The sequence below is a fragment of the Panulirus ornatus genome, chromosome 46 (assembly GCF_036320965.1).
Source record: "Panulirus ornatus isolate Po-2019 chromosome 46, ASM3632096v1, whole genome shotgun sequence".
NCBI lineage: Eukaryota > Metazoa > Arthropoda > Malacostraca > Decapoda > Palinuridae > Panulirus > Panulirus ornatus.
In genome coordinates, this window is record NC_092269.1 from 32,970,693 (window position 1) to 32,997,611 (window position 26,919).

Below are 26,919 nucleotides of genomic sequence, written 5' to 3' on the forward strand. Positions count from 1 at the left end.
TTCATATTTCACAAACTCACCTGTACCTCCTCTTCTTGGTCTTCTTCACCACACAACACAAACTATATTGAAAAGTTACCACCAATCATCACTTTGATTTCATCCAACTTTTAGGGAAGAATCCCTGCCCATCTTTTCCTGTCACCAGAGGTCCTCGGCCCCTAGATGCAGTTTTACGTGACAGCTGCATTGAGCCCATTGTAACTCGTATGGACCTCTAAACAGAATAGCCCCATTCCAACCATTGTGAATATATGTAAACAAGATTAATTATTATTTGTAAATGCTTTTTAACACTCATTGTGACAACCCCGATATGTTTTTTGTATGTTTCAAGTAAATTATCAGGTTTTGGCTGCCCTTAGTATTGAATAAATCACTGTCTATTGATAATATTACGACAATCATTATTCAAGAAATCATTGTCTATTGTTAATATTATTTCCATATTAGTCATCCCTAAGAACAAGGGAGAAAGGATACTATAAATGTATCTTTCGCGTGTCCTAATTATCTTAAAAGGATGGGAGATGGGGATAGGAAGTCACCTGATCAACTTTATCGAGGAATGAGCAACAGAAGGAACCGAATGAGTGAGGATGTTTTCCTCTAAGGCTCCGTCCTCCGTTCTTAACCCTACCTCGCTAAAGATAGAAAGTATGTTACCATTACTATTGATGAAAAAGGAGAAACAACAATAATGTTATATTCTTCGTATTTTATTGAAACATTATGCAGTAATTTGTGGTTAGTTTTGCAGCACACTTACAGTCATCACATGTAACATCCTTTTTTTTTTTTTTTTTAATATCAAGGTAATTACATCTTCCAGCCTTCATGAACGCCAAGATGCTACCATGTCTGCTTATGGTTACCTAGAGGTTATTCTTATATGCTTTTATAGAAGACATACAACCTCATTTAATCTTCAGCCAGCAATAAGTATTCATTATGCTAAATTTTGACCATTGCACCTCATGACAATAAATATCCTCCCCAACAATTCATGCATCAGCTTTAACGCAGCTTCTGATGATTTTAAACAATTCTAAAAAGTTAGATAAAGGGCATACGACAGTTCCAAGGTTGAACACCCGCCATAATCATCTTGGCGTTTAAAAGGTATGCAGATTAAATCCTAACCGACGTAAGAAAGGAGAGAATTTATTCGGGAAGCTGCATTATCCAATAAAATGTAAACAGGCGACGGGTGCTTATCAGCTTGGCTCATAATTCAATTTATGCTCAAAGTAATTGTGAAATTATGCATCGAGATTATGAAATAACGAAATGATATTTTCGCTGACAACCACAACACAGACTTAATAATTACCAGTAATGTTATAATAAAGGTCAGAAAATGAGTGTAAACCAGGTGTAAAATGGCCATAGGAAAGATGACAAATATTGTTACGTTTATAATCAACTACTCTAAATGAAAAATGCGACTGGGCGTAAATCGTTATTTGTTTACATGGAACTTTAAATTCCCAGGGCTGTGTTGCCAGAGCAGCCTCTGTTGAGATGTATTTAGTTTGTGTTGCTTGGGCGGCTCAACGTCTGAGTAGTTCGTCGCGTAGCCACAAGATGACAGTGTGGTCGTTTTGAGAATGTGATGGTGTCTGTTCACAAGATTCTCTCGCGTATTTGGTGTGAAACTCATGATTAGTGATGCGTATTACCAGAAATGCCATTCCAGGAAGTATGTTAGTGTGTTAGCATCATGTCTCCATCCTGAAAATGAGGAAAAAACCGTGATTTAATTAAAAAACAAGGTGAGTCCCAAGTTCACCCCTTGTAATATCTCAGGTGACTCCAATAGAGATTTAGCCTTAGGCAGTTTTACTCCCAGAAAGGGAAGATCATTAATTTTGACAGCTAAAGGTTTGATTCTTCCTGGCAAACAGGAGTTCGAATCTCCTCAAATACCCAAAGAGCCATCGTGGGCATGGGAAAACAGGTTGTGATATGGGAGTGATGTTTGTTTACAGGGTTGGTGGGTGGGAGGAGGAGGAGGAGGAGGAGGTGATGCTGCTGCTGCTGCTGCTCCCACGGGCGAGCTGAACGCTGCCACAGAAACACATCTCACACTCACGCGCTCACTTTAAATACCTCCTTCGCTTTAGTACGTGATTAACTAGAACATCCAAGTGTGATTTTAGTTCTAATCCTCACACATGAAATGGTATGAAGGTGAATGTGACGCTCATATGTTTAGTTGTAAGCGTTGGATTGCCATGATTGTTTCGTTAAGGTTTATGACATGGAATGTATTTGGGAAATATATATATTTTTTCAATATTTGCATCAAAGTTGGGTTGATTTTGAGTTTCGTCCATTTGTTTTGAATATCTTGACCGATTTTACATGGTAGGAACTTGAATATTATCCCATGCAGATGTTAAATGTTGTGGGAAACCATTTTTTGCTGGCTTGCGAGATCAGTGTCTTCATTTTGAAGAGAAACTATTTATTTTCATAGTAATGAAAATTTTCGGTAGAGTGTATTTAATAGTTTGGTGTTTACCGGGTTTTTTGTTTATTCATGAACAGATACCTGACAGTGGTATTTGTGTATTCTGTCAGCTCTAGGAGCAGTTTCCTTAGTAAGTTCTGCTTTAAAGTTGAGGGAAAATGTACGGTTTAAAAAGAAGAGTAATTTTACAAAATCATTCTACTCAGACATAACCAAAGCAAGTCAACCTACTTCGAACTAACTTGGTTGTATAATTAGTTTTCTTACAGAGGAGAATGATATGGTAGCCAGGCATGTACATAGCTTCTCACTTTTATCATCATAATATTAAATGATTTTTGTTCATTCCTTGCTTCATATGGCATTTTGTGCATAAAACTAATTATTAGCTTCTCTTGTGTTACCTTATCTGCGATGATATCCACTCAGCATATCTCTGCATCCTGTGTCTTTCCCATGGTTGTGTTGTTTTGCCTGTGGTAGGTTACATCTACCTGCCAGGGAAAATGTGATGAAAAAGATGTTTAAACTTACATAAACTAAGAAAACAGGAACTTCAACAAACTTCTTGTAGCTGGAATTGATATTTTACATGCATGATTAGGTTGATTTTAAAAATTTGTAATTATTATTAATGAATCTTTAGATTCAGTCACCTGGGAAGTTTGTTCGTGGTGTGATTTTGAATGCAGTCAGTGACAAGCAAATATTTTGCGGATGAGGGATCTTAGACCATGTGTATGAATGCTAAGCCATATGCTAAGTGATGCTTGGCTACGCTAAGGCTAGTTTAGATCAATGGATACTTATGGAACAACATCAACCACACTTTTTCTCTGAGCTGCATGGCCCTCCCCACAATTAACTTATTAACTATACACAATGAAAGATAGTGACGTAAAGAATGTGCCATTTACATTTCTCATTCGTAGCATTTAATTAGTTTGCATTAGAGGATATTTTTCAAAGCAGTTAATTGATAAGATGGAACAAGGGAAGTAAATAAGTACACACATAAGCTGGGCCATCCCAAACTTTGAAATCAATTTAGATAGACATAAAGAAATGCACAACAATATAGTGTACCTCTGTAATTCATCAGATGTCCTAAGAGTTGGAAAATCTTGTAATTTGCTCAGATGGGATGTGTAACTGGGTATAGTGTTGGATTTAAATTCCATGGGCCTTTCATATTGCTAGTTTTCCTGAAAAAAATGGGTGTTTATTGATTAAAGTGAAAAATATCTCCCATAAAGTGCAAGATTATATACAAATGTCAAAACAACCAAGTAACAAGTGATATAGGCCTCAACCAGGGAAGAATAGCTAACAAACTTCTGTTGGGAGCATGACTCCGAGTTACCAGTTTGCGAAGCATCAGTGAATGAAAATCGCAAAACAAAATTATTATGATACAGAAAACCAATAAGCTTTTAATATAAGCATGAATTTCAGTAGTTGATAGGTCTCCTTTAGTATTATGGGCACATTTTGCCTGTCTGTCCTACCACTATCTTGTATATTTGTGCTTAGAGATACTGTACAAGTTGAGGTACTATAAGAAAACAAATTAGTTTCTATGGTAACATATTTCAGAAAAAAAGGGTACTTATTTATTGTTTTGCCTAGCAGTATTTACATATTTTTTAAATAACTTTTTAGGGAAATTAATAAGGTGCTGGAAATGGGAAGTAGGTGAGAGTAGGATGACCTTTGCTTAGAAAAAGTGAACTTTCCTCAATCCCATCTTGCAATCATAAGGTGGGAAGGGCTTTGGAGATAAGGGTAACTGTGGGGTTGAATATGCTGTACTGTGTAGATAATGACAACCAAACCAAGGTTATCTTAGTTTTGGTTTATTTTAGCCCAAAGTAAATGAGCGTGCCTAATTATATTTAGGTGAGTAGTGGGCTGGAGCAGCAAGCAGAAACTAGTCACAGTTATTTGCAGGATATTCTCTCAAGTGCCATCAGCCATTTTCCATGTTGTGGCTCACTGTTTCTATTTTTCATTTATCTTACTGAGAGTGAACTGATATGTGATAAACACACTTCTCTGAATTCTCTCACCTTAATGAAAATTAGAAAAGTTTTCCCATGATAGGAACTTTTAGTGATCATCTGAATTGCTATTTGGTGATACATTATGGTAGTTCATAGGACACTTGATGCATGACTACTTTTTGCTGCTGAAACAAAGATTATAAAACCAAACAACTAGAACTGAAGATAGAACAACCAATAATCCAGTAAAGGGACTGATTTATTCCCATTTTATGCTTAGAGAATGTTAGGAACAAAATTAGAATTTCAAGGAATCGTAGAAAGTCAGTTATAACAAAATGACTTTATTATGAAAAACTCTTCACCTTTAACCATTTAACCAGCCCTCTCGTAAATCTATGTTTGCTCAGTATGTGGGACATCATGAAGATATATGATCCAAGCTCTAGAGCTAATGGTTGAATTTCAGATGATCTCTGGTAGTGGTAGGACATTCTAAGGCTTCCTTGCCCAGTAATTATGCATGAAATCTTCATTTGTCCTTCACCCATTACTTTAAGTTGCTACAGTAGACCATAGATGAAACTGAGTTCTGTTTCCTCAGAAGCACCAAGTCCTAGCAATCCAAATGATCATAGAATTCTGTTTAATGATGTAAAAAGAACTAAGTCCTTTAAGACCCCATATAAATGAGATGGTGGCTGTTGCTTTGTAGTGCTTTGTGCTATCTTGGCAGTGCATTTCCTATGGAAGAATTGATTTATCGGAGAGTAATTTGAAGCTTATTCCACTTTTTATATCCTCTTTTTTATTAGTTCTGTGTTCTTTTATAAGATGGATTTTTTTCCTGTACTTAAAATGCACCATTTGTTAGGAGCACCATAAGGTTTGTACCTGCCGAAGAGGTAAGAGAATTAGATTATATAAAAGAATTCTTCCACAATTGGGGAAGCACTGTTATTAGAACACAAAGAAAGAAGAAAGGGTTGTCACTGATTGATTTTGCTGGTTTAGTTTCAAATTTCATTAGAAATTCAGTATTGTATTTTTATTCTTAACTAGTTCATAGATTTTCGTCTTGATACTTCTTATGTTCTTATGAGTCCTGTCATTGCTCTTACAGTCATATTCAGACTAAGGCTGGCAAAGAATGCACATTTGTTATATACACTTTTAGTTTTTTGTTGAACTCATAGATATAGGATTTCATGCCAGAGTATGTGTTGAACTTATAGATATAGGATTTCATGCCAGATCATTTAGTCTATTATTTTTAGCATCATTCTCAATCAGTCAAGATTGATTTGATATTAAGGACACAATTCATGTGTACATTCTTTTTAATCTAAGCATGTATAAGAAATTTAATTGTCTTCTTTTGCTTAACATTTTCCTTTGGCTTTCCCTAGTGAATGAAAGCAATGGCAGAACTGTTGATACATTTGTCGTGTAATATAACGGACGAGGGAAAACTTGGCATGCATGGGAAAATGAGGTTACATTTTTGAAGGTTTTGTACATTCTTATCTACTATTGCTCTGCTCGTATGTTCAGAACTCTTCACTGTATTGAGTTACTTTATTTATTGTTTTAGGATATGAAAAGTAACCCTTCTTTATACTGAGGGCAGATTGTCGTTTCGTGATGTTTTCTTCACTATATAAAAGATGATAATGTTCAGCCTTACCTGCTGAAGTGTCACATCCCATGAATTTTGACAAAATTGATGGAAAGCATTATGTTCTCACCTTGTTTGCAAAGTTCCAGAGAGTTTCAAATCAGTTTTCTTGAATGATATAGGGTCCATTTTTTTGAGGCATTTAATGGTGATACTTTATGATGGTTTGAGATTGTTTCTTTTGATAATCTTGTAGCATTATAGATGACATGGCAGAAGGAATTGAGATTTTTTTTTTTTTTTTTGTTGTTTCCATCCCATTTGTTGAGCACAGTCTTGATAAAAAGATACATTTTTGAAAATACACCAGCTTTGTTAAGTGTGGCTATATGCTCAGATTTACTATAGCCTAAATGAACTGCACAACCTATGCATATTGGAAACAGGGGTATGCTTTTTTCTTTGTGGCATGTAATGTTTGAACTATAATCAAGAGTGGTTAATGAATAGACTTTTTTTTTTTGATATCAGCTATTAGTGTATTGAGACTTTTCCTATCCATCATAGATAAGTATACAGGCATGAAGTATTAAAGTGAATGGGGCCCAGTATATACCTATGACTGAACAGTGAAATGTTTAGGATATCCTTCTGTGCATTCTGATTATTTATAATATAGTTTGCCCTTGTATAAAGATGAGATTATGTTCCTGAGAAACCTCTAGGTTATATGGAATATCATTGTACAAGCAATTAAAACCCTTTTACTATATATTAGTTGAGTTACAAGCTTGTTCCTCTTGCCACTATATGATGGTGCTATATAGGTATTTCATAGGTCCTAAGGCACCACACTCTGAGCCATCCATACATATTAGTAAAATGCATGAGAATTCAAAATCTGAACATTGCTTGGTCTCAAGGATTACGGATTTTTGATATTATTCAGCCAAGCTGTTGGGGGCCATGGCCCATAGGGTTACTTAGTCAGCTCATCATGGCTGGTGTGGTACTCTTTGTAGATATTGTACTTATCTAAGGTCTTCTTTTGATTTCTCCAACATAAACCTACTGTGTTTCTGATGGATTCAGCCAGATTGTTGTTAAGTCGTCTTTGGCTCTTGATGGTTAGAATAGAACAGATTTTATGTTTATAGAGAAGTGGGAGTAATCATGACTAGAGTATTATGTAGTGAGCAAGGCTTGTACTAGAATAAAGGCTTGTCATGTGCACATTTTGAAGACATAAGTAATTTTTCAGCCTTTTTAATGTTTTTTTCTTTTAAATGGATGTAGTGAATACTTCTTTGAATAATGCTGTCTTACTGATATCTTGAAAATAATTACAGATACCTTGCAGTTATTTAACTTGTAGTATATAAAGAGTGTACCTTAAGCAAGCATATATGGGTTAAGAATTTGAATACGTAGTGCAGTGCATAAGGTAAAGCTTATTTAACAAAACTCTACTGACATTTTACGAAGATTATATTAGCTCTGATAGTTATTATATTAGAACAGATTTAAGTCCTTGTATGCCTTACATTAGCATTATAGTGTTATATGTGTAGCAAGGTTATTAGGTACAGTAGGGTTGAGGGTCAAGTCAATTGGGAGGTAAGCTTGAATGGAGAAAAACTGGAGGAAGTGAAGTGTTTTAGATATCTGGGAGTGGATTTGGCAGCGGATGGAACCATGGAAGCGGAAGCAAATCCTAGGGTGGGGGAGGGGGGCGAAAATTTCGGGAGCCTTGAAAAATGTGTGGAAGTCGAGAACATTATCTCGGAAAGCAAAAATGGGTATGTTTGAAGGAATGGTGGTTCCAACAATGTTGTATGGTTGCGAGGCGTGGGCTATGGATAGAGTTGTGCGGAGGAGGGTGGATGTGCTGGAAATGAGATGTTTGAGGACAATATGTGGTGTGAGGTGGTTGATCTAGTAAGTAATGTAAGGGTAAGAGAGATGTGTGGTAATAAAAAGAGTGTGGTTTAGAGAGCAGAAGAGGGTGTTTTGAAATGGTTTGGTCACATGGAGAGATTGAGTGAGGAAAGATTGACCAAGAGGATATATGTGTCAGAGGTGGAGGGAACGAGAAGTGGGAGACCAAATTGGAGGTGGAAAGATGGAGTGAAAATGATTTTGAGTAATCGGGGCCTGGACATGCAGGAGGGTGAAAGGCGTGCAAGGAATAGAGTGAATTGGAACGATGTGGTATACCGGGGTCGACGTGCTGTCAATGGATTGAAGCAGGGCATGTGAAGCGTGTGGGGTAAACCATGGAAAGTTCTGTGGGGCCTGGATATGGAAAGGGAGCTGTGGTTTCGGTGCATTATTACATGACAGCTAGAGACTGAGTGTGTATGAATGGGGCCTTTGTTGTCTTTTCCTAGTGCTACCTCGCACACATGAGGGGGGAGGGGGTTGTTATTCCATGTGTGGCGAGGTGGCGATGGGAATGAATAAAGGCAGACAGTATGAATCATGTACATGTATATATGCATATGTCTGTGTGTATATATATATGTATATATTGAGATGTATAGGTATGTATATTTTCATGTGTGGACGTGTATGTATATACATGTGTATGTGGGCGGGTTGGGCCATTCTTTCGTTGTGCTACCTCGCTAATGCGGGAGACAGCAACAAAGCAAAATAGATATATAAATGAATAATGTGTAGTAGTAATTTGAATCGAATGCTCATTGTTATGAGCTGCTTAAAAGAACAATGTTGCCTAACTTATGATATTTTAGTAGGAATACTGTATGATATTTTTCTGGAAAATTATTTGCTTATAAACTGGCCTCACTCTACCAAGGAACACCTTACCCCAGTGGCCCTCCCTTATGGGAAGCTTTGGACATCCACCATGAGAAGGCTTACCTCATCATCTGTTTTTCAGAACTTTGTAATTGTTGATAGCATGAGAATTATAGTAAGTAAATGTTGATAATTTGTAACAGCATTCCAGATTTTACCATACTCAGATTTTGTAATTTTTTTTTCCTCTACACCCAGGTCACTGGGTTCAATTACTACTGCACTTTCTTCTGTATGTCTAAGCCTTTAGGTGGTTTTTACGGTCTAAGAGCAAAGCATAAAAGGCATACCACTTTCTAACTTTCTGATACTTAACCACTTATGCTATTAAAGTTCATCTAAGGCAGACTGAAAAAGGAAAGTTATAGTTAATTCTGCTTTTCCTTTGGTTAGGAGGATGGGATTTCTATTAAATTAAATAGAATACAATTCATGCAGTTTTCTTATTTGTAAATTCATTTTATGATTTCTTGTGGATTTTTTCTATTATTTGTTTCAATCTTGCCTCTTAGTTATGAAATAACTGGTTACATTTCATCTTCTAACTCAAAGATGCTAGGGTTATATGTGCTGCAGAAATCTTTATAAGAATTTCTTCGATACAGTAAAGCAACAAATGTAAAACCAGTAATTGAAGGTATAATTTCTTTAATGCTATTTCAGTTGGCAGGATTGATGGTATATTGCCAATGATAAGGGAAATTGTGCTAACAAAAACAGATTCTTTAAGTTTTCTTACTTTTGATGTAGATAACTGGTTCTGAAGGTGTTCTCCTGTAGATTTGTGTACTCATTGTCCCTGATTTTCAGTAGTGGAAACCACTGGTTTGGCAGATTCCTATTTGGTGCTGTGGTAGAGTAATGGCCTTACAGATTAAAGATCATAATGTTTATTTCAGTCTGTAATGTAGGTAATATTTGTAACCACAAAGTTTATGAATGTGATTAAATTGTAAGATTTCATTTTATATTGACCATTTGTTTATAGCCAAATTTTTTGAAGTGATTTTTGGGTAGGATTGAATTTGGGGTATTTTGACATATTTTTTGATAAGATAAATGTGATGAGATACATATCTGTATCCATGGTTATGAAAATTGCAAGTCTTCTGCTTGGGCAGCATCATATAACAATGAAGTAATAAAGAAGAAGATACACTGAAAACATGCTGCATTTATATCATGATAAATGCTTAGTATATTCTTGTAAGCCTGGTTTGATTGTACTGTAGTAAAATACCAGTAAACAGTACTTGTGAGATTAAATTATGCTCAAACATGTTAGAGAAGGCATTTAAGACAGTGGCTATCACAGGCATAAGATTATAGCACTCACTTTTAAGCAAACTTTATAGTTACCAAAAATATGACCAAAGAAAGCATTATTTTGTATAAAGTTGAATAAGTTATGCTTTGAATTATGTATTATGGTGTATCTAGGCAGTTGTTAGCACATTTGATGAAAGTTTATAGAACTAACGTACAAATAATCAGTAAAAGCACTACTACAACGTAAGATGTGTAGTGTGATATGTATGAGAAAAATACATATACACAGGTATGATAATGGTGAAGGCATTTCTTCACTCAGGTTTAGCTTCTTATTTTACAAATAATCATACAAGTAGAAGTCGGTGCTGTACACACCTGTGGCATGTTAGTACTTGTTTTAGAATTGTGGAAGGACATCAGCAGAATACGAAAGACATTAGTTGGTACAGGAAAGATACATTGCTGTTAGTCACACAGATTTACTCCACTACCATGTATGAGTGAGTGATATGCTTCGTAGATTCTTCAGTATTGAAAGAATGGTTCAAGAGGTAAAAAAACTGGAGTCTTGTTTTTGTATAGGTGTAATGCTTGGTAAGATAGTTTGTGGTTACTCATGACTATGTTGAAGTAAATGGAAAGGAAGGTCAAGGAAATTATGGCAAAGTAGATTATAGAAGTGTAGCTGTCAAGATCCTTTTGTAACGACCATTCTGTCAGATAGTGTGAGAAGGCATACCGCACTATCTGATTGACTTGAAATAAATGGAAAGGTGCTGTCATTGTGAAGTTGTGAATACATGTTGGCCTTTTTTTAAAATGATGTGCAATATATTTTCTTTTGCGGGGGACGCATGAGAGTGTGCTGCTTGATATTCAGGAATGGCATAGTACTTACGAAGTCCGTGCCTTGATACTCGCTGGTTACATTGAAATGTTATTCGTTATCACAGGTACTAAAATTATGAGATAATGGTAAAGTTTGACATCAAACACGTAGTCGCCAGAGAACATAGCCAGTCAGCATATATTATTATTGTTATTATTATTATTATTATTATTATTATTATTATTATTATTATTATTATTATATTATTATTGATATTATTATTATTATTATTATTATTATTATTATTATTATTAGATTTTATCGGTCTCGGCGTCAGCGAGTTAGCGCCAGGAAACGACTAAGACCCGTCTACTCATATACATACATACATATATGTATAGACATACACAGCTATGTACAAATATACACATGTAAATAGATATTCACAATATACATGAATTCTTACACATCACAAAAAGTAATTTCAGTCAGTATTTGGAACCAAGTAGCAAATGTTGAGAAGGGGTTGTATATAATCCAATTCTTGGGTAGTGTTTGATATAGGTAAACTAGAAACTCCAACATACCAGTGTGACTTGCGAACACGCATGTAGTAGATTAGAAGAAAATTTGAACAGCACTTTTGTGATATTGGTGCACTTAAGTGTGATTGATAACACCGACGCGACGCACACGAAACAAATGTTGGTGGGCTAGAAATATGCCCAGATTTCTTCGCTCACAGTTGACCGTACTTTCGGTATATACCTTCGCTATATATTGATTTTGGGGTGGGTCTCTACCTTCACATTAGTCTGCGACAGGATTTGATAGGTTTTTAAGTTCGTCCTCGATAGATTGTGATTTCGACAGTGTATATTGTCAGTAATTCTGAAGACATTATTTTGCATAAGCGGTACCAATGGATATTGGGAAATGAGATATGCGTTGACGTTGTGGCCATACAGCTGTTCCTTACAGTATAGATGTAAAAGAAGTTTACACTGTATTCACTTTGATTACTATCAGTAATCCTTTTTTGTTTCAGTGTGTGGATGCGATCTCAACACTGTGCGATGTCTTGCCTGTTATTACTTTTAGATACTTTGTTTATGGGATAGCTCAGGAATGGGAGGTAGGTATGAGGAGAGATTACAATGTTCAAGATTACGCATTTGTTCCAAGTTTCTTAGCATCTTGAGCAGTTCTGGAGCCACGCACTTTCGTTTTTGCTTTGGTCACAGTGATGAAACTTGTCGACTGCTTGAATGATTGGACTTTTATCGTTGGCAAAGCTGTACTAATAAGTTGATGTATTTGAAAATGATGTTTAGAAGATAGCTGAAAGTCGTGCGACTCTGCTAAAGCAAGAAAAAACAAGGAATAGATTACATGCATTATGAGTGGCAGCTTTGGGCTTTACAGTAGGAAATCATCATTGATTCAGAAATTAAGTAGGGCTTATTGAAAAAATAAAAAGGTATAAAGCTCGTTGACTATCAAGGGATGTACGGCAAGTGATGTATAGGGGATAATTGAAGTGTTCCTGAGGAGATTTTGTGTCTATTGGGAAAATATCTAATTATGGCATTTGTTAGATATATGAGATGGCGACACCGTGCTCGTCACGTTTGCCATGAATTCCATTCCTCACTACTCATCCTGTTGTTATAGGCTCCAAACAGAAATAGAATTTAGCTTATTTGCTGACTAAGCAGTACTGAATTAATTATACTCCTCCGTATTGCATAGGACTGGGAAAAAGTATAAATTGCTTTTATTTTTAAGCATTTAGAATTGCACAAAAGAAATGTTTTTTGATTTTTTTTCCAAATTCACGGCCATTGTGTTGGTATCGTAAGTTATTTCGATATACGAACGTCGTGTGGTAGACAAAATATATCGTAACGAGCCAGCCAACAATCTCTTGGCCAAAATCTTCAACATTTTGGGCAAATAGAACTGAAGTTTTTCGTTTTTTGAAATGACTCAAATGGTACAGGTAGACTGCTGAAGATAGGCTAGTGGATTGCAGTTTGCTGCTAGTAGACTGTTGAAGCTAGACTAGTGGATCACAGTCTGTAGTAAGCTTAGCCCGGTCCCCGATCGTGATGTTGGCTTCTAGATGAATCGAAGGCATTGCCAGGTAAATGTCTGGTAAGTGTACGTTACGTTAATATATGCCAGCTGTAACGGGCGGAGACACAAGATATCTGCCAGAAGAAAGTTTGGTGGTGTTCACCTCTGAAAGAGACGGGTCGGAGTGGGATGTGAGCTTGGGTTTAATACATGATGAGAAGAGACTTACAACGGTAAGACATCACAGTTGGTCTTCGTTCCTGTCCGTCAGGTTGGGGTAGAGTCCGTCTGGGCCGGGCAGCCACAGCAAAATTCGAGTCATTGTGGGATTGTTGATTAGATTTACCAGTTGCAGACCGGTTACTTGGAGTCTTATTTCTCATACCCGGTCAGGGGAAATGAAAAGAGTTGTGTAGATGCTGTTTATTGGTCTGTACACAGAAGTATTTTAGCGTGTGTTTTTTTCGTTTTGTTTCGGCTATGTGAGAATGAGAAACTAAACTATGGATATTAGGGGATAGAATATTTTCATTCTTTTCCCAAGTGTAATTCTCACGTCTTTTATATTTTTGTCAAGTTATTGTGTGATAGGAAGAGTCAGGTACTCCGAGCAGTTGTAAGGCGGCATAAAAATGACAGATTCGGCGTCTGACGAAAGCTGTCCCGAAGGCATGATTTTTTGCCTTTCCTTATGAACGAACCAAGTATTATCCGCGACCAGTCAGACCGCTGACAATTATTAAACCAGCCTTACAAGTTCAGCGAGGTGACGTGCTCGGAGAGGTCATGCAAGACTAGTTAGGATAAAGCTAAAGCTGGGCTGGGACAGTAGGTTAGGCTTGGCCAGTAGTGCCAAAGGAAGAGACGTTTTCTTCACATAATTTGATTTATCCTTGTTGTAGGCTACACGTGGAACCTTTTACGTGGCTTTGGATGGAGCTTATACATTTTTTTTTTAATCAGCCTTTTCATCAGCTGTTCCCATAATGGCTTTGTAAGTAGCAAAGTTGAGAAAGTTTGAGAAGTGAGTCTTTGAAAAGTTTTTCACCTAAGCTAATAAGTCCCCAGGGAATAAATACGCTGCTTCTGCTAAATCTTTGGCAATATTTTTGTCAAAAATGAATCTGGAAAGTGAAATTTTATGACGGTAATGAGTTATGTATCATCCTCCGATTTTCCACTTACCTCATTTCTCAACAAATATTGTAAATTAACAGTTCTTCTTTCCCCTTACCTAGCATCGGTGTCTAACATTTAAACTAATTGAATATCATGTCACACTCAAGTTTCAGTTTGTAACTAAAGATTCCTGATTGTTCCTTAACTTTTCATTTAACTCGATTGCCTTCCACTGCACTTTACCTCATCTTCACGTACTTGACCGCTTAGCACTGCACCTCATTTTACCTCACCTTCACGTCCTTGATCACCTTGCACCGCACTTCATTTTATCTCACCTTCACGTACTTGATCGCCTTGCATCGCACTTCATTTTACCTCACCTTCCCCCATGTATTCATCGCACAGATTTCCCATTTTAACCCCTCGTCTCGCATTCAACCCCATCAAACATCTCCCACATTTGATTTAACCTCAGTATCCCACGGTTCACCTCATCTTTAGATTAATCGCTATTATTAGACCACCTCATTTGAATTAAACCCTCTCACAGTTCATCTCATTTGATGTCGCCCTCCTGCACTTAACACAGTTTAACTTCACCATATCACAAACTGTTTTCTTTTTTCTTTACCTTCCACATATCACCCAACTTTATTCCACCTTCCTTCCCACACCTCACCTCGCCCTTCCCACACACCTTGCTTCACCGGCCAGAGTTTGATTTAACAGCTTTGATTCCGAGGGCCGGTTTTGGGTAATGATTGCGTGGATGGTCCCCTGAGCAGAGGAAAAAAAAAAAGAAAACGGAGAGAGGTCGTGCTGACAGTGTGGCCGTCGGTGCAGCACTGGTCAACTCCAGCAAAATGGAAACATTATATTACACACGCTCTGTTTCTGGTCCGGCTGGATGGTGAGAGTGGAACGCATTCACGTTGATGTGATAGCACTTTAAGTAAGGACGGTACGACCCCTAGGTATGATTGCGTGGCTTTTAACCTGACGCTTAAGGGGCCAGGTCAAAGGCCGGGTCCTCAAACTCAGTTCGTGCTCACAGGGTTAAATATATCTGTGGTAGTTGTCTGGCTCTGGGAAAATTTACGATGGGAGGTTCATGTGCTCGTCTTTATGAGTACATGACGAAGTGAGTTTTATGTCCCGTGTTTGTAAACAGCACAATGATGATTGCAAAAGCGTAGAGGTCAGAGTATATGAATTTTATATACTGGAGCTACATTAACTGTATTCCTAAACAATGCTCTGATAATTAGAAAAGCGTTAAAGTCAGGATATGAGGTTTATATACTGGATCTACATTACGGAAAATAATGATTACTATATCGTTCTAATTGTGTTTGCAATTCACTTGCATAATATTTACCTTTATAATGAAGGAGGGGCCTCTGTGGTGTACCCCCCCCCCCATGTTTTTTGCTAATTTTTTTCCATACCATTGTCAAGCTGACTCAAAAATATTCAGTTCTCTTCGATAAGGTTATGCATAAATTACACAGTTATTATGCAAATGTCTTGCACGGTATGCTTGCAGATTTAGAGCCTTCATGATCTTGGGAACACTTTGATAACAAGAGTCTCAAACACACGGCATAAGAAAACAGATAAGTTAAATGGTTTTCTTCTGAAATGTGAAAAATTTATATTAAAAATTTAAGGGCCGGCTGTGGTAATTACTATTTCGTTCATATACCATGTTGATTAACCTCCCATGCTGTGTTAATGTACATATATAGTGTGGGTCAACCTACTGCAGGTGATGCGCATGTATAGTCATGTTACCTTACAGTGTAATGTTGATGCACAAAATGTTAACCTCCTTTTCAGTGCATGTACAGTATATAGTTTTAACCTCATGTGTTGTGTTGATATACATATAATTATGTTAACCTGCGTGGTGTTGATGTACATGTACAGTCTTGTTAACCTGTTTGGTGTTATCGCACATGGATGAAGTTGTCAACTTCCTGTTTAGTGCTAATGTTCATGTATAGTGTTGTTAACTTTCTAATGTAATATTGATGCACATTTACGTATAGTTTTTATTCACCTCCTAAGTAGTGTTAACGTATATGAATATTGTTTACAGATGAACCCCTTACGTAGTGCGTGTTAGCTCCTTGTGCATCATCCTGCATATCTTACAGCAGTTAATGAACAATTGGTGTGATACTTTTGGCTCTTCGTACAATACAGTATCAATCAACCTTGAGAATTGTCTTGAGTTATCCAACTTGAAATTCTTAACAGGTCTTCCATGGGACTCGAACGAGTTTGTATCAGTAAGGCTTATAATTCTTGAGATTGCGTATGCTAATTAGTCAGATGTGGGCGGTGTGGGGTCAGTTCACATCCCATGCTGAATTGAGGCATAGGTTTGTCATGCTTTTGTTAATTGTAACATGTGATTTATTACCTTGTGGAGAATGTACTAGCATGGTTAGCAGTTACAGTAATTCTTTATAGCCTGTACTTTGAGGCTTCTCTGGTTTGATTCTTTTTCTTCAAGCATTTGATTAAGATTAAGGTGTAGGAGGGTTTTCTGTATATATGTGTGTATAGTGTCCTTGTATTTCAGTGAGGGCTGTGATAAGCGGAGGTTCTGTTGATACTGAATATATATCTGAAGGTTTGCTGAGGGTCATCGCCTTTGTAAACTAACTGGTATCGGGCTCTCTGATGTTTGCCTGTAAGGCTGTCTACTTGATGTGAGGAATACTGACAGTTTAACGTCGTGCATGCTTACCAGTACGTAGGTACATTGTAGCACATTGTAGCACCTGTTTGGAATACTGGTTAGTGCTTAAAGACTTGTCTCTTGACTGGGGTCTTTAGTTCTTTCTGCTTGTGATCTGCTAGTCTTTTCTAAACATAACATACACACACCCGGGAACTGGTTCTTTTGTCACAATGACTGTCATAGAAGCTGTACTCACCAGTCAGGTTAAAGTCTACTTAACTGCCAGCGTCAGGATTCTGCCTTCCTATTAATGTCACAACTTTCCGTAATTTGAATTAGAAAAAGAAAAAATTGTATTGTCAAGAGAAAATGCCTGTCTGTTGTCGCATGCCATTTAGCTCCCCTTCCCCCCCTTTTTGGGGTGGAGGGAAAGGGGGAGGGGGTGTGCGTGTATACTTCACTTACAGCTTAAAGTCACTTTCGGAGGGTTGCTAGTATTCCCGCAATTAGGTTTGTGACTTGAGCTTCCCGGGTGGTGGTTTGATGGACCATTAAATCACCACTAGGGAAGCCCAGGAGAGGGGCCCAAGGTCGCTCGCTGGCCGTTTAAAGCTGACATTCCGGTAGCTGTGCCACAGGTGGTGGCGGCGACCAGCTCAAGGTAACAGTCATCCCCTCCATGCGTGTGGTGGTGGGTGGTGGAGGGGCACGACGGCTCCCTAACCGTCTTCCTCAGACTGAGGCGGAGATCAGGCTCTGTGGGCTGGCTGACCTGGTGGTCGGAATGAGTTAAGACTCAACTCCACCATGGCATGAACATTAATATCCGCATAAATTCACATAAAGGGTAATGATGGCAGCATTTTTCTGTATGTACTACGAGTCATCACGAACTGTGTGCGGATGTAGTGGTCAGATGTATGAAGGATACCCGTGCCAATAAGAAAAGTTCAGTCTTAACGATAGTTTAGAATTGCACGTAAGAATACGGGTGGTTTAGTAGGACAGCTACTAGCCAGCGATAATGGTAGTGTGTCATCGAAGTGAAAGGTCGGTCCCTTGACAAGATAGACGAATCGATGGAAAACGTCTAGGCCAACGGGTTCTGAATGTTACGTGTACATTAGTCACGTCTCTGTTTCTTTGTGGCTGAAAATAGATAGGGTCATAAGCGCAGGAGAATTAGATATTTTGAGGCTGCGTGACCGCATCATGTCAGATATGTGTGTGTGTGTGTGTGTGTGTGTGTGTGTATGGGGGGGGGGGGGAGTCATAGAAGTTCACTCGTATGAGAATCACGCCAAGAACGTTGCAGAGCCACGTCCTGGGGAGTGTGATGCTGCGGGAGTGTTGAGTCAACCAGGTCAAGAAGGCTGCAACTCATGTCTCAACGCGACTCCGACCGGCCCATATTCATGACGAGATGGTGGGTAGGATGGGGTATGTAGGTGTGTGTGGAGAAAACATGAGGGTTGGGTTTTCGGAGGAGAGCGTCGCTGGAGTGCCTGTGGAAGCGGAACTCGCTGAGGAAGAATAAAAGACCTGGACGGCGACCATTGTTCTCATGGGCTTGTGTCGCCTTTCTGGTAATGTCAGAAATGATGGCTTTGCATGTAACAGTCGTACGTACAGTGCTGGGGTGCCGAAGGATTATGTAGAAGAAGCCAGACACTTGACCAGCAGGGTCATGGTGTCATTATAGGTCATGTAGTATGAACCAAGATCACTTTATGATCATTCTCAACAGATTGAATATACTTATGTATATATATATATATATATATATATATATATATATATATATATATATATAGAGAGAGAGAGAGAGAGAGAGAGAGAGAGAGAGAGAGAGAGAGAGGTTAGATGGCTAGCGTTTGTTTGTGAAAGAAAGGGCATTTGACACCCTCTCATGTGACGGGTAACAAATAATAGAGCCCCGTGCAGGCGTAAGTAGAAAGCTCGCTCGATGGCTAAGTGATTCTTAAACATAATAGAAAACAGAAGACGCACGTCAGGGGTATTCCTTTTCACATGGGGCCAAGGTAGACCGGTGTTGCCCCAAGGGGATGGGTCTTGGGGGCCGCAGCCGTTATACCTAATCTGTATCGAGACGACTTGCTTGAGGGACTTCAGTTAGACTTGTATATGTTTAAGAGCGATACGGGGGATGTAGGAAGGGGTAGTTTAAGAGTGTGACAGCTGACTGAGGGAGCTGGACACTCCTCAGCTAACGTCTGATGAAATTCAGCCCAGAATTATGCAAATGAGACGCAACGCGATGTCGAAAGTTTGCGTTTCAACTTGCTTGGAGCGTGGTAAGTGTCGCGCCGAGCAGAGCACTCTTACCAGCCTTGAGAGCTACACTAATGACGGCTGTGATCCAAATGATGTAACAACAACTCTATATTCCGGCAGCGTTCATTTGCCCGTACATACAGGGTAGTGCGTATTCAAGTCATACTCGTCATCAACATTACAATTGTGAGGTTGTGGGAGGCGGGAGGGTTTGGCGGTTGCTGCAGGGTGACTCAAGACGCAGATGTCTTGAGAGAATTCTTTTACACGTCTCCACTGTTGCCACTCCCGTCTGGATCACGACCGTTAATTTGAAATATTTGTTTTGTTTATGTAATGACCGTAATGAAGATTTCCCGTTTTATATTATGGACTTTGATGAATATTTCCTGTTGTACATTGTGATGGCCAAGGCCCATGAGTGACATTATTGCATAAACATAGCAAGAACAATGGTATTAACCCCTTGGATGTGACGACCTGGCCCTCAGTTTATCGTGTTCAGGGATAACCACAGTGCTTAGGGATCGTACTTCATTCAAGAGTCCACAGTCTTTCATGTGCGAGGAGATGGGCAATGTTTTATGTATCGTAAGCTCGACCTCCTCTGAAGTATATTCTGTAGGATCAGTTTGTTTATCCTCTTAATGGCCATGTCGTTGGCATCCTTCGGTGTTACTGTTGAGGTGTCTATAGTAAACCCCAGCCTTGCTTAATGTTTAAACGTCCTCTGATGATAGCATGAGCGACTGTTATTTATTTACATGAACTTCACTCCATTTTCTAATTTTTGCTGTTTTTATTATTCTTTATTCTCCCGAAGATTTTATTAGACCGCATTTTCTCTTTAATGATTAGACATGTTATTTTGGTATTATTGTTCTTCTTCTTCTTCTTCTTCTTCTTATTATTATTATTATTATTATTATTATTATTATTATTATTATTATTATTTTTTTTTTTTTTATACTTTGTCGCTGTCTCCCGCGTTTGCGAGGTATTATTATTATTATTATTATTATTATTATTATTATTATTATTATTATTACTACTACTACTACTACTACTACTACTACTACTACTACTACTACTACTTTTACTACTACTACTACTACTACTACTACTACTACTACTACTACTACTACTACAGCTATTATCATTAATCACTAGGGATAATGGAGAAAGAATAGTGCTCACGTATTTCCTGCTTGTTTCATAGGTAACTTTGAGGGTTTAGAGCAGGGTAAGGGGCTCGAAATCCTCCCCTCTTATATTACTGTTTACCCAAGAAGGAAGTAAGGAAGGAGCTAAAGGATGATTTTTCCTCTTAAGGTCAGTCGTACTTTTATGTTACTCTGATAACGCGGGAAACGACAAGCGCGGACGAAAACCCTGTCTTTATTATTATTTTTTTTTTTTTACTGTCATTGATGATTATGATTTTGAAAATGAGAGTGATAGTAATATCTATAGTGTGGAAACTTAAGTTACCATGTTTCTTACTTTTTGGGACCTCTCGTGACGTGGAGAGAGGCTGTTTGTTAATCGTGATGGAATAATACGTATGTGTCTTGCTAGGCGGACAGCCTAGCTGCTTTGTGTCCCCGTGTCTCCTTTTCTGATATGTAAGGTTCTATCTTCCATTCACACTGTTATATTACCTTTCAGTTTGACCTTTGGTACAAATATCCTCCCAACTAACAACTCTTGGTTGCAGCTAGCTCAGCGTAACTTTGAGAGAGGATTGAGTACTTAATATGTATTTGTAAACATTCTGATTCATCTTTTCATAGTAGTTTCTCGTACGTAGGTGTAGTTGTAAGTGATGAGGTAGTAGTAGTTGTGGGTGTATCACTGAGGGTAGGTGGGTGGCAGTGTGGTCGTCTGTAAACACTACCTCCTCCATTATTATTACTCTACCAGCCCGGCCGGGTCTTTGTTCTTGGCCAGTCACTTCCCTGGTCTTCGTCCGTATTTTGACTTTTGAACATAATAGTCATTTCGTTCTTTTTCACCCTTTTATTTACGTTCCTTTTTTTTTTCTCTCGTTTTACCCTCCTGGAGCTCCTCGCTGCTCCTTCCACTGCACTTCTTTTGCATTCCTTTTCCTCCCCGTCTTCTCCTTTCCCCTCTAGCTCCTCCTCCACTTCCCTTTTCCCCCCCCTCAAGCTCATCCTCCTCCCTTCCCACTCGGTGTAAGCCTGTGGCTGCTGCTGGTGGCCTCACCCTCCCCAGGAATGCCACCATCACCTTCACGGAGCATCCGAGTTTTTCCGGCATACCAGCGCGCCAGCCGCCTGGGCCCACCCCGTCATAACGCTCGCCTCGCCTCCTCCATGGAGACTGAGAGATGCCCGCTGCCAGAGAGGATGAACTACATCTGTAGGATGTTCTCCCACGTCTAGGATTATCGGGGTTGCGTTGTCGCTAGCCTTTCGTGGTGTTCCACTGCCTGTCGGGATAACCTACGCTACGATCCTGTGAGCAAGTCGTTACGATCTTTCAGCTCTTATGTTACGACTTTTGGGTATGATGACTTGACCTTTGACTTTACCGACTTTTGGGTATGATGACTTGACCTCTGACTTTACCCTTTAGAGTCAGGTTAAAGGTTCGGCCTTCATACCGAGGGTGGTACCATCATTACTGGTTGTGTGTACAGCTAATTGATGTGTAATTTGTTCAGATGTGGGTAAGAGCTCACATGGCCATTGATTGCGTAGGAATACCTTAATTTGCTATGTGTGTAATTTAGTTGTGGGCATAAGCGATCTCTGTTTTGGTGGGCAGAGCCTGGGACTAGGAGGGGAGTGGGGGGTGATTGAAGAAGACCTGCATGTTGGTCAAGCGAGAGTTCGCGGTGGAATGTTGAGGTCTGCGCTTTCTAGAAAGCTGAGATTCGCTAGCCAACTTATGTTATGGATATATGTGTTTTTGTTTATATATTGGCACATTTTCATGCATTGTTTATGCGTGTTTATGTAAATAACACACACACACACACACACACACACACACACACACACACACACACACACTTTTCCAGTTTTCGAAGTAGGTATTCATGTTTGGAGGACGTGTTGGTAATGCAAAGTCCGGCATATGTTTTACGTCTGTTGATATACATGAGCAACGTAGTCCAGAAGGAGAGGCAATTTAGTGGAACTTTACTCTGATTTCCTCAGTTTTTCATGATGCGTTGGTGGTTTCTGACGCAGTATGTGGTACACTTCTGTTAATTGGAGATACCCTCGTGGGTCCACTGGGTGAGAAGGGACGAGGTAATGGTAGGTGGGTGCCAAGGAAATGGGGTCGGGAGGGTACGAGGCACCAGCCACTCACACACCTTAGTAAACCTGCACCATACATTTCTACAGTCGTGAACTGCCTACTGTTTCTCAGTTACACATCTTGAACCTCTTCTCTCCGCTTCTCTTACCCTCCATACCTCAACCAACCAATGATAAAAGCGTATGTTCATGATAGAGGCAACCACCGACATACTTTAACAAATCAACACCGTATTTATGTACGTAATCTGATTCGTCAGTTTACCTGCTTTAGCTAGCCAGCTTCTCGCGTCACCTCTCTCTCTCTCTCTCTCTCTCTCTCTCTCTCTCTCTCTCTCTCTCTCTCTCTCTCTCGTACCCGGACGTCGGACAGTTAACAGAACTCAACGATCGTGAAGGGAGGCGCTTAGGGTATTGCTGAAGTTAGAGGGAAGTGGAGACCCAATCATATCCGGAGTGTCCACACTCGTAGCGCGACTGCTGCCTTGGGCATGTGACCGATTCTCTCATCTTCCTTTTGTCTATTCCCCAGTTTTTTTTCTAATAATTTTTTTTTTATATATTATGAGGATAATGGTACAGAGGGCATGGTCCCCTTACTTCTGTCAGTCAAGTTTTGATTTTCGATCGTGTGTTCGGAAATGTTATCCATGTCATGTCGCAAGCCTAGGTCCAGTTCGATGACTGACTTTCCAGTGTTGTGGCAAGGTGTGCCAAGTTTGGCGAGTGTTGGGACTGGTTGTGGTAAGTTTGGCGAGTGTCGGGACGAGTTTTATCAAATTTCGCCCGTTGGGAAAAGTTATGCCAACTTTAAGCAGGTGGTGGGAGGAACTGTGGTAAGTTTGATTAGTGATGTGGCAAGTTACGTGACAGTTTGGGTTGCTCCCTCGAGACTGTGGCAGTGGATAGGCTAGAGATTATCTGCAAGGATAAAGACATTTCAGTTTTAGGGTCTAGTGATCTCACAGGCTGTATGAACCAGTTCCCCACCATGAAAATTGGTTATGGAGTTAATGAAGATAGATTGACAGTCAGATAAGAAGGGTCAGTACATCTCATTTGAATTGGATGAATGAGCGAGGTACTTTCGTATGTGCGGGAATGTTCAAGTTGAGAGAGTGAGTTGGTGTTTGCCGGACCCTCATGGGTTCGAATCTTGGGTGTGGCATTTGGACTATACCCAATCCAGGTGTTCATGCTCCTCCCGGGGGTAGTTGATAAAAGGTTACCTGGCGTAATATGTGCGGGAATCAGGAAGTCGAGAGAGTTGGTATTTATTTGTGTCCGATACATTATGTTGGATTACTATGGTATTGTTAGTCGTGCCAGAAATGATGTAATATGCTGTCTCCCTTACGTGATAACTTTGATTAATTATATCTTAAGAAATATGCTGCTCTTTGCTCAGCTTAAGCTAACATTTAATGGAGTGGGACGCACATGTTGTTAGTCTATGGTCCATATAAGAACCTCAATAGATGTAGATCTATTTTTGACAGTAGCCTTGCTATAGTAGTTTTTTTTTCATCAGTAAATTTGGTATTTTTTATTCACATGCCTTTTGATTGTTTTACCAGTTTTTTTTATATATATATTGTCCTCTGAGTCACATGGGTAACAAGGCTTTTGAATGTTTTATTGATGTTACTTGTGTATAAGTTACCCTCTGTTAGCAACACGAGTAACATGTTTGTCTGATGTTCGTTACAGAGAGCGCCATAAGGGAGACATGCACAACAACCGGCGCCGGAAGAAGCGGCCCAGCTATGGCGTGCGGACGGTCGAGATCACCAAGGGTAAGAATGGCTTCGGGTTCACCATCAGCGGGCAGGCACCGTGCATCCTCTCGTGCATCGTGCCGGGCTCTCCGGCCGAGCGGGCCGGCCTCCGTCCCGGCGACTACCTCATCGCCGTCAACAGCCAGAACGTCAGCAAGGCGCCGCACGACGACGTGGCCAGGCTCATCGGCCTCTCCAAACTTCTCAAGCTCCAGATCGCCGAGAACTACTACTCCGACAGCTCCGACGACGAGTTTGTGACGGTGAACCGGCCCAAGCCCAAGTACCCGAATCGGCTCAGGCACAAGAACCAGCAGACGCGAGCCGAGAAGGTGGTTCGCGACCTGCAGAGCGGAGCCATCTTCAGCGAGCACACGGCCATCCACTTGGGCGAAGCGGCGCTCCTTTCTGATCGCGATGGTTGGCCCGAGTCCGCCTTTCCGCCCAAGGCGCCGCTCACGCCCACGCCGAAGGGACTTACGGTATCCTCCTCGGTGTCTCCCGTGCCCGAAGGCCTCGGAGGAGGAGAGAAAGGGCCGCCCACGGCACCTTCGACGTCACCCACGCGACTAAGGCCCGACCAGATCCATCTGGTGATGGCCGAGGCGCGACAGGTGAACCGGACTCCTCGACCGGTCAAGGAACCCCAGCATCCGCCGCGCCCAAGGCACGTGGTCAAGAAGAAGGACAAGTCACCCAAGGCCAAGCTCAGGAACCACCCGCAGAACCTCGCACCCGACGCCGCCGTCCAGCAGCCACTGACGGCGCAGCACCAGCACCACCATCAGCAGCAGCAGCAACAACAGCAGCAGCAACAGCAGCAACAACAACAGCAGCAGCAGCAACAACAACAGCAGCAACAACAGCAGCAGCAACAACAACAGCAGCAGCAGGAACAGCAACATAGACAACAACAACAGCAACAACAACACCTCCAACAGCAGCAGCAGCAGCAACAACACCTTCAGCAGCAGCAACAACACTTGCAGCAACAGCAGCAACACTTGCAGCAACATCATCTTCAGCAGCAACAGCAGCAACATTTACAGCAACAGCAACATACACAGAAACAGCTTCACCAGCAACAGTTACACCAACAGCAACAGCCGCAGAGACAGCAGTCTCCCGTTCAACAGCAGCAAGTGCAGCAGCATACTGGGAAGTGGGTGGAGCTGCCGAGCGGTTCGGGAATGGAAGCATATAACGTGTTAACTGAACAAGAGATCAACAAGCTGCTGTACCCGACCTTAGCGGAGCTGCAGCAACAGGCGGCCCCGAACGACCTCGGGGAGGCGCTCTATCGGGCGGTTGTGGGTTACCTCGGTACCATCGAGATGCCCAAGGAACCGCAGGGAGGGTCGCGTCTCACCGCCATTAGGAATTGCATCAGGCGCCTTCGGATTGAGAAGAAGGTGCACACCCTCGTCCTGATGTCAGTGTTCACGGAGCGGGTGGTGCTGACCAACCCTCACGGCCTCACCTTGGCTCAGTATCCGGCCGAGAGGATAACCTTTTGCGGTGTTTACGCTGACGACAAGAAGTTCTTTGGCCTCGTGACCGTTCACGGCGCCTCGGGGGATGAGCTGAGCGACGGGAGTCAGGACGGCGGGAGCGTGTCGTCGTCATGCCATGTGTTTATGGTGGACCCCCGTATGGTCCAGCACTCGGACCACGCGAGGAGGGCCAAAAACTTCCGTCTGGAGTGTACGCCGCACCCGGAGGCCCACCATTGCCAAGAGTTCCCGGATTCGGCTGACCCGATCCTGCATTCCATCATGAGCCTTTACCGAAATCGGGTGGGGTTTCACCTGGACACGGGCGCGCCAGGCCTGATCGACGTAGAGGCGCAGATGTCGCCCCAGCACTCCAACACCTCTTCGAACTCCTCCAACTCTGACTCTGGTATTGGGTTCCGGGACGACGGCGGTCACCATTACCACCACAACGACCGGGTCTTCGTGGTGGAGGTGGACGACAACCAGAGGATGCGGATACAGAACTTCCAGCTGGTCAGCAACCTCCGTGCCAACCTCAACGAGAACATAAGATCCAACCTCGAGAACCGGGTAAATATGGACAGTCACAGGGCGAACCTAGATAATCACAGGGGATTGGACAATCATAGAGCGAACCTAGACAACCTCAGAGGCAATACGGACAATCATAGAACAAATATGGACAATCTCAGGGCGAATCTAGACAACCATAGATCGAACTCTGCAGACAACTTTAGAGCAAACTTAGAGACCCATCGGGTTCACTTGGACAACCATAGAGGCAATATAAGTGGGGGATATGTTAGTAGTGTAAGTGCTACAGTGAGTGAAAGTATACCCAATAGTCTAGGACCCTCCGTGTTACGTGGCAATATTAATGACTTTAGTTACTCGGGTGCCAATAACTTGCGTGCCATCGCAAGCGATAAGTTACTTGTCAGTTCTAGTGACAACAACAGTAGTACCAAATTACTGGATAACGTGCGTGCTAGTGTGAACGACCATTTGCGAGTGAGTGTGACGGACAAGGTGGATAACCTGCGCTGTGAGTGTGAGTGATGCCAAGCGACTGAGTGACCTCCGAGCCAGTCTGGCCGAGAACAGGAACAGCCTAGGTGACGGCCGCACCAGCATCACGGACGACCT

At 40.9% G+C, this 26,919-nt stretch overlaps 1 protein-coding gene and 1 long non-coding RNA gene across 2 annotated transcripts; one reads left to right on the plus strand and one right to left on the minus strand.

The window, feature by feature from the left end:
• Window positions 1-703: 703 nt before the first annotated feature.
• Window positions 704-11,931, minus strand: LOC139763200 (uncharacterized). The gene is made up of 4 exons (XR_011716062.1): window positions 11,609-11,931; window positions 3,563-3,681; window positions 2,881-2,970; window positions 704-1,734 (listed from the first exon to the last, which is right to left on the minus strand). It is a non-coding gene; the product is annotated as an uncharacterized lncRNA (long non-coding RNA).
• On the plus strand, window positions 1,635-26,832 carry LOC139763199 (uncharacterized). Its single transcript, XM_071688952.1, has 2 exons — window positions 1,635-1,775; window positions 24,210-26,832. The coding sequence occupies exon 2, from the start codon at window positions 24,229-24,231 to the stop codon at window positions 26,830-26,832; it is 2,604 nt and encodes an 867-aa protein (XP_071545053.1). The 5' UTR covers window positions 1,635-1,775; window positions 24,210-24,228.
• Window positions 26,833-26,919: the final 87 nt, after the last annotated feature.